This window comes from Calypte anna, chromosome 3 (assembly GCF_003957555.1).
Source record: "Calypte anna isolate BGI_N300 chromosome 3, bCalAnn1_v1.p, whole genome shotgun sequence".
NCBI lineage: Eukaryota > Metazoa > Chordata > Aves > Apodiformes > Trochilidae > Calypte > Calypte anna.
Genome location: NC_044246.1, coordinates 8350718 through 8358839, shown reverse-complemented (window position 1 = coordinate 8358839; position 8122 = coordinate 8350718). Strand labels below are relative to the sequence as shown.

Below are 8122 nucleotides of genomic sequence, written 5' to 3'. Positions count from 1 at the left end.
ACTCATATGGGATTGTTAAATTGATGACTGTAAATCTAAGTTTGTATAAAAGCCTCTTTATAAATTAGTTATGCATGACTTTATCAAATCATTGCTGAAGGGCTCGTATTGACCTGCAAAGGGAAGGCACTCTTCAGTGTATGTTGCCATAGAACTTGCCTTCTCAGGGCCTGTAAAGGATTTGGCTATTAATTAGCAGAGAATGTATTTATCATAAGGAAATTACTTATGCAAGAACCAAAACTACATTTCTGCCATAAACAACACTGAACCCCACTGTTTTTTTGAATGGTTTGTGAAGCTGGAAATGCTCTTTGATTTTCACTTGGTTTCGTCTCCAAGAGGAGGGAATAAATAGAGGAGTGAACAGGTGAGCTTTATAAAGAGATAGAGAACATTTCTTTAGGAGAAGAAAAACACAGAAAAGTGTGTAATAGGTAATAGAAGAGCAGCTGATAGAAAAAAAATGAGCTATTGTCTGCACATTGGGATGAGGCAAACCAAGATATCAGCACAGAAGAGCCTCTTCAGTCTTCTGGTGAAACACTGACTGGCCATGTCAAACTCTACTTTGGAAAATAAAATCACATTGGACACATTCTCTTCAGACACTCACAGCACATGAATGTTCTGGTGATTAAAAGAAAACTAAACCAGACAGGAATGTGGCTTGTGTTACCAGTGGAACCTCTTGTGGAAGATACAGACAACCTGTTGCTACAAGTCTTTCTGCCTTCGTCCTGGGCAAAGCCAGGACAAAGAAATCAATGCCACACCTTTAAGACCCAAAAAAAAAAAAAAGTTTGTTGAAAGAATATGTTGCCTCACCTGATTTCTGGATTTGCAAAGAGGCTCACTGGATCTTCACAGCAAGTGAGACTGGTGAGGGAAACCAGAATGCCTTCCCAGATGAGAAGCAGGACTGCCCTACAGGGCTCTGAGTGGGGCCATCATCCTTCCTCCTAACACAACATCAGAATGGTTGAACTGGGCCAGATAGGTGTTAGGACATCATTACAGCTCCTGAGAACATCACTGAGCTGTTGGTGCTCAGGGACATCCTCTCATGTTACTATCTCAAAGGGCCAAGAAGGCCAAACTCACAAAACAGAGGGCTGCAATCCAGCCCCATCATGTAGAACTATCCCCAGGAAAGAAATTCCTGCAGGTAAGAAAGAAAGGCACTGCAGCCCTGGGACAGAGGGCTGCCTTGGGAGACCAACAGGATGCAGTCAGCATGGCAAACATGAAATCACGAGGCACACCTACCTGGCCTCATCATTTCTCACTGTCCAACAATGAGAATCCCACTAAATGCCTGAAGTTATTTTGCCTGGAAGCTCTGCTCTGCATTACACACCAAGGGTTTCACTTCCCTGTACAGGAAAGGTTGGCTGTAACTAAAAGCTGAAGCAAATATGGAAATTCTTTAATTTGGCATGTAGCTATTTAAACTCAAGATTTGATTAAAAATTACATCATTAGTTTCCACCTCTGTATAGGTCTGCATACACCCAGCCTCTCACAGGATGTTCTAGAGGCAAGCACTGACTCCAAAATGGCTCTGAACTCCTCCACCACCTGACACTCAATTCCACATCTTCTATCTCCTGGAGAAATAAATACCTCCTTTTGACAGGTTGTAGAGCTTCTTATTTTAAAACTTTCTTTTTCATCTGGCAACAGCTCCACTTAGTTCTCTTCACTTCCTTTTTATTTTTAATCATAGAGATCTTAAATTACTGAAAATAACATTTCCAATTTCATTTTTGTATAAACTCTAGTGCTTCTGGGACACAGGTGCCATTCCAGCTGTACTCTTCACATTTTCTACTACAACAGTCAATTAACTGAAGTTTAAAGCAGTGCTCTTCTTTAGATTGTGGCAGCAAGGAACACAAATATTTTTGGTTTATATATCTCATTGATCTAAGACATGAATCTGGAAAAATATTCACCCATAGCAAGAGGAATACATCCACTCAAAAATTCAAAGTGCACTGAAATGGCAAAAATAAAAACCTGAACAACTGGGCACATCTGAATGCTAAAATAAGTTAAAAGTTTCAAGGAGTTAATGCCTTGTATGAACAAACTCCTTTTTTCCTACTTCACTGGAGACGAGGTACAGGCCACAAAAACTGTATAGCTAAAAGGTTATCGTGAAAAAATAGATCTCAGAGTACATGATTGCCTTACATTTATTCGGTAGCTTAACCCTTGAAAAACAACCCATTGTCAAACTCTGTCCCTTTATAATCTTCTACATTCTTCTAGGAAGAGGCCACAGTCCTTGAACAAGTCTGGGAGAGAATAATGATGGGAAAGGGTAAGAAAATTGGGGCTACTCCACACCAAGGAGCTGCTGGTGACCTTGTCACAGGTCAGAGCCTTGCTGATCAGAGCTGTCACAGTGTCAGGAGATGGCAGGCAGAGATGAGTCTTGGTCCAACACAGCCCTGAACACGGTAATTGATGAACTGGTCCAAGGTCACTCCAAGGAGTCCCAGGAGGAGACAGGGCTGGAGAGAAGGTTACAACACAGTTTCAAGATCTATGTGGGTGACAGCCAGAGCCTGCAAGCAATGGTTACAGCAGGACTTGGGCTGGTCAGGGCCCTCACAGCCCTGACAAAGAACCATTTACATACAATGTGTCATTTACATTCAAACTCGTGGTATGAAAAGCTTTACTAAAGACAGTAGTCCTGTTTCTGGATTTTGGCATGTTTATTACTGTTGCTTGAGTTGTTTTGCAACGTGTGGTTCTTTATGGTAATGTGAAATAATCTGATAAATTATGAGGCTATTAATAAAAAGGAAAAGCAAGCCTGCCAACCATATAAGTACAAAAGTGTTATATCCTTTGAACTCCAGAAAATATGCAGGAGTGAGCCACAGGCCTTGTCCAACAAACCACAGGAAAAGAAGGAGCACAGCACGACGCCAGGACATCTTAATACTTGGCATTATGAGGGGTAAAAGACAAAGATACCAGACAAAGTACTGGGACGTGCATACTTTGTTAAAACTCACAAAAATAGCAGTGTGTAGGAAACAACAGAAGGCAAGGTCTCTGTAAAATGCTATGGACACAACCAGCAGCAAAAGCAGCTGGGGCAGGAATACTGCGAGCCCAAGGGCTAAACTCCATTTGCTTTCTGCAGTTAGGTACAACATGTAGAAATAGGGAGAGAAGTTATGTCGGATATCCCTCCTGGTCAGGTGGTAGAAGTAGGCATGCTCCAAAAACTCCCAGCCGTAGAGGTAATAAAATGCACCGGTCAAAGCAGCCAGAACAGATCCGGCAACTGCTCCAAAAAGCAGCACATCGCGATTCACTGTCTTTACCAAAAGCTGCCAGAGGTACCCTACAAATGTAAACTCTGCTTTTTTGCCGTGTCCCGTATCCATCGCCCCTTTCCCGGCGCAGCGTTTGCTCTGCAGATGGAGGGCTATGGGCAGCGCGTAGGTCACCGGGTAGATTTTCATGTGCACCGCCAGCCCGTAGCAGGCTGCGGCCTTCCCTACGCTTCCCCCCTCCACGAAGTAGAGGGTGGCGAGCACCAGCAGCGCGACCAGGGCTTCAGCGTTGCCCCGGCTGGAGATGGCCATGGGCAGGGGGTTGAGGAGCCAGGCGACAGCGCAGCACACGCAGGCCTGGCCGGCATCGGCGCCTCGACGCCGCAGGGTTCGATAGGCGACGGCACCGGCCGCCAGGTCCCCCGCCACGAAGAGCAGCTTCCCGAAGACCTCGGCGAGGTAGATGTTAGGGGTGAGGAGCCATGCCAGGAGCGGCGTGTAGCGGTAAGTGGCTCGCCGGTAGGGTGACCGCCCCTCAGTCACCAACCGCGCCGCGTCGGTGAAGACCCGGTAGTCGACGTCGGTGAACCGCACCCGCATGGCCGCGTCCTGGTGCAGGCCGTACAGCGCCAGGCACAGCCTGGATATCAGAGCCGCGCCCAGGACCGCGCCGAACCCCGGCCGCCACCCCGCCATCCCAGCAACGGCGCCGGGGAGGGAGCGGGAGTCGCGGGGAGGGTGCGGAATGGGGGTACTAGGGGGTGGTATAGGCGGGCACCCGGCGCGGTGCCGGCCGCCGCTTGTGCATGAAGCGGCACCGCGCAGGCGCTTGGCGGCGACTGCGACTCGGCGGCGCGTGCGTGGTGCGGCCATTGAAGCCGCTGCCCGGACCGGGGCGGGGCGGGCGGCTCCCGCAGCAGCTGTGGGCGTTCCCTTCACCGCCTTCCGACAATCAGGGCTGTGGGCTGGGGTGTCCGTGTTCACCCGAGACAGTGGGACAGAGGCAGAGAAGCGCCGTGACCTGCGCTGTCCCTGCCGCTCCGCTATTTCCCCCCCGGGGTCTGGTGGGGGGGTGACGCACCTGCTGTGTGGAGCTGTTTGCTATTGCCGCGCCTCAGGTTCGGGGCTGTCGTGGTTTATATTTATTCCGAGAGGCTGCGGCGCTCCGGTGCGGCCCCGCAGGGCTTGTAAGAGCTTTGTTAGGGATCGGCACCTCTTGTCAGGGCGTGTAGGGAGAGCTGCGGGGCCTCGCCGCCCACACGGCTGCTGCTGCTACAGCCTCTCACGGGTTGGGAGCAGCGTGCGGAGCAAAGCTGTGGGGTCTGCGGGCAGAGAGAGACAACGTGTGCTATAGCTGTTAAATAAGAAGAAGGAAAAATAGCATCTGTTATTTTCCTTCTGCAAATGGCTGTGTTTTGCCTAGAAGTAATGAGCTCTCTAAAGCGCTTCGGTAAGCTTCCTTCCACAGTAAATTTCTCCTTAACTTACATTAGAAACAGTACCATGAAAATCGGAGCTTAAGAAGAAAATAAAGACATTAATTCACTGTATCCTGTAGTGGGTTTGTATGTCTTTCAGATAGTTCCCTGTCTATATATTCGCTCTAGTTCGTACATGTTTGAATTGTTGATGACTGAAAACCAGGCCTTTATTACTTACTTATTATGGGTTTTGTATTAGAACTGAGAAGGTTTTGTTTAGAGATGTTTTATTAATAAAAAAATAAACGTGCATTTGCTAGTTCAGTAGTTAATTGCAACTCCACTTTTTTTGATTTGGGAACGTTTTGGGAGCTGCTGTGGGGCTGGCTCACATCTCTTACAGAAAAGCTGTTCTCAGCAGAGAACTTGGGCCGTTTTTTTTTTGTTTGTTTGTTTTTTTTTTTTCACATAATTCTTGAAGGTTGTCCTAACTGGTAAAATAGGGGACAAAAGATACTTCTCTTTGTACACAGCTGTTCATTTTTGTCTGCATATAGGGTGAGGCTTCCAATGGGAGAAGGAAGCATAGAAGAGAATCAATTCTTCTGTCTGTGTAGGTCACTAGATATTTACATATAATATACTTATCATTTTTGAGAAGAAAGCTCAAGAGTTTTCTCCATTATCTCCCTTCTTGATCATGAAGTCCTAAAATTGATATTTACAGTCTTTCTGGGATAGGGCATAAGGATGGGTGTTGCTCCATTGTAAATAATTGGTTACTCACTACTGCTGCTCCTCTTTAAATCAGGAAAGATTGGTAACATTTCAGCTCCGTTTATGTATCTTGTACTGTAATGGTTAGGATACTTTTATGGAAGGTTACATTACCTTATCCTTTGTTGTACCCAAACTATCCTCTGGAAATGCTAGGAGACAGAAACTTAAAATCCCTGGGACTGAAATTGCTTGATACTCCATGGAAGTACAAGTCTAAGCAAAAAAATGTGTTTAGGAACTCCTAATTTTTTTTTGTTTCTGGAATGTTATTGCTCACAAAGAACTGTTCTTGCCATCTGTCAGTTTCTCCCAGGATTATTTGCAATTCTTCTGTTGCTTCTTTGGATGGAATATATTTTATTATTTCAGATCCTTTGATGGAACTTTATTGTCAGAACAGAATGTTTTGCAATTCATTTACTGAATTGTCTAATTTTAATGATTGTTGTTTAGACTAGTTGTTTAGACTAGTTTAATAAATAAACTTAGGACTTAGCAGGCCCCTCAAATGTTTTTTGTCTGTTCTGAGAGACTGTATTCAGACAAATCATCTGTGCTAACTTGAAGTTAATAGAAGTTGTGGAGCTGCCCATGGTGACTGTATATCTGGGTTCTAAAGGGGAAAAGGTAATTTAATTCTGAGGGGTTGTGAAGTTAATAAAACAGAAAACCTGCCTTAGCTATTTTTGTATATGCTGACTGTATGACATTGTCTGAGCTAGAAAAAGAAATTATTTCCCTTATCAATAATTTAACATCTTGAAAATAAGATTGAAGGTCTTCAGAGAATTAAGATTTGGCTCAAAAATGTTTTTGGCTTCAGATTTGATACCAGCTTGCTTAACCTGATTTGTCATGTACTGTAGACTGTAATGAAGGAAGGAGGGAAGTCTTATTAAAGTTATAAATCTGCTGTAAAATGCTGCTTTTATATACAAGCTACCAGGAGGCACTTTTAGAAAATTTTAGGGGATAAAAACTAATCAAACTGCTGGGACTGAAGCTGATTGATTGATTCCAATGCACATGAAGATACAGTATGAAGAAAAGAGTAGACTCAGCCATAACATTGCCTAAAGCATTAACTAAATAGGAAGGCATAAATGAACACACACACACACACATATATATATATATATGGACATGTGTATAATCAGTTTGGGGTTTTTTTCCAGTTTCTGCCATGCATTTGGCTTACCCATTCTCAAAGATGACACCATGGGATCACATCTATGTGAGCTTCTGTTGCATATTCAGGAGAGGGGATAATAAACCTGTTCTCAAATGTTGACTTCTTCCTTTTTCCTGTTCTGTAACAGATACTGCTTCAGCAGCACTGGGCCAGATATTCCAGAAACTATTTATTTATCCTTATTTATGATTTATCCAGCAGCAGTGCAAGAACAGTGAAACTGGGGCCTTGTTATGCAAATTGCTCCACTAATGCAAGTTCTTACTATCTGAAAACCAAGATACTGAAGGGTGAGACAGAATGACCAGTTTCTGGCCAGCCAGGAGCAGTCATCATCCAGTGGGTTGTGTGCTTACCTTTCATGTTTGATGTTCACACTGGGGTGGAAGGTTCGTTTTGAAGATGATGAACAAAGATGAACATAGGGTTAAAAGCTAGAAGTGATGGATACAGCATGGCTAAAGATTGGAGGGACTAACAGATTTCACTGTAGAAGCTGTATAAGAATAAGGAGACAAGTGAAGGAGTGTGAAGAAATTGACCAATTAATTTGATGATGCTGGCAGTGGGGCTTTGAAGTAATGCAAGGGGGCATGTGGGCTGGTAGCAGTCAGGGAAAGAGAAAACAAGTGTTAGATGGAAGCAGTGAGAGCATTACTAAGATTCAGGTGGCCTAGGGGGGCCAAATGAGTTTAAATATCTGTCAGGTTATGGAGGAAAGCACAGCATGAGGTTTGTAGGAAACATTAAACTGTGTAGGAAGGAAGATCTTGGACAATTGCTGGTCTTTAGGCTTATGAAGGGGGAGACCACTGTGCTTTAAGCTGAGTTCCCTTTTAATTTCCTTGTGTTTTGAATGTTTCCTTGCATAAGAGATATGGATTAATATGTTTATAAACTGACAGTAAATTTCTGATAAGGTGATAGGTACAATCTGTTTCTTGCAGCACATGGAATTTGATAGAAAAAGTGACTAATGCTTATGTTAAATATTTTGGACTTGGTTAAATAAATTGTTTTAGCAAGTATGATTGATGCCTTTCAAATATTTGTAAAGTGTTGAACTTTAGATATTATTGGCAAAAAGGGAAATATGGTTAAGATTATGTAATGAATCTTTCATTTCCGGTTTAATACTGGAGTGAATAATACAGGAGGTTTTGCAAAAATAAGATAAACTACATTACAGCTCTTTCACAGAAAGAAATCACTATTATAAATATAAGGTCACTGGTCTTCCCTTAAGGTATTTCAGATAATGTGTTTACTTAACACTGCTTCATAAATCTATCCCCTTATTCACACATTATGCTAAAAACACTGCTTTTCAGAGAATGTGATCTGCCTTGCAAAGGAATTTTTTATACCACACTGTTTTTTCACAGTATGCTTTGGGTAGTGTTTGCAGAGTTCTTTTCACAGTGGTT

The 8122-nt window shown here is 43.6% G+C and overlaps 1 protein-coding gene across 1 annotated transcript; it reads right to left on the bottom strand.

Moving 5' to 3' along the window:
- Window positions 1-2719: 2719 nt before the first annotated feature.
- PIGM (phosphatidylinositol glycan anchor biosynthesis class M) lies at window positions 2720-4115 on the bottom strand. The gene has a single exon (XM_030447900.1). It carries the CDS (start codon window positions 3996-3998, stop codon window positions 2733-2735), a length of 1266 nt encoding a protein of 421 aa, XP_030303760.1. The 5' UTR covers window positions 3999-4115; the 3' UTR covers window positions 2720-2732.
- Window positions 4116-8122: the final 4007 nt, after the last annotated feature.

Bases quoted from the DNA above. Each gene is read 5' to 3' on its own strand.
- PIGM (XM_030447900.1), bottom strand. From the start codon at position 3,998: ATGGCGGGGTGGCGGCCGGGGTTCGGCGCGGTCCTGGGCGCGGCTCTG.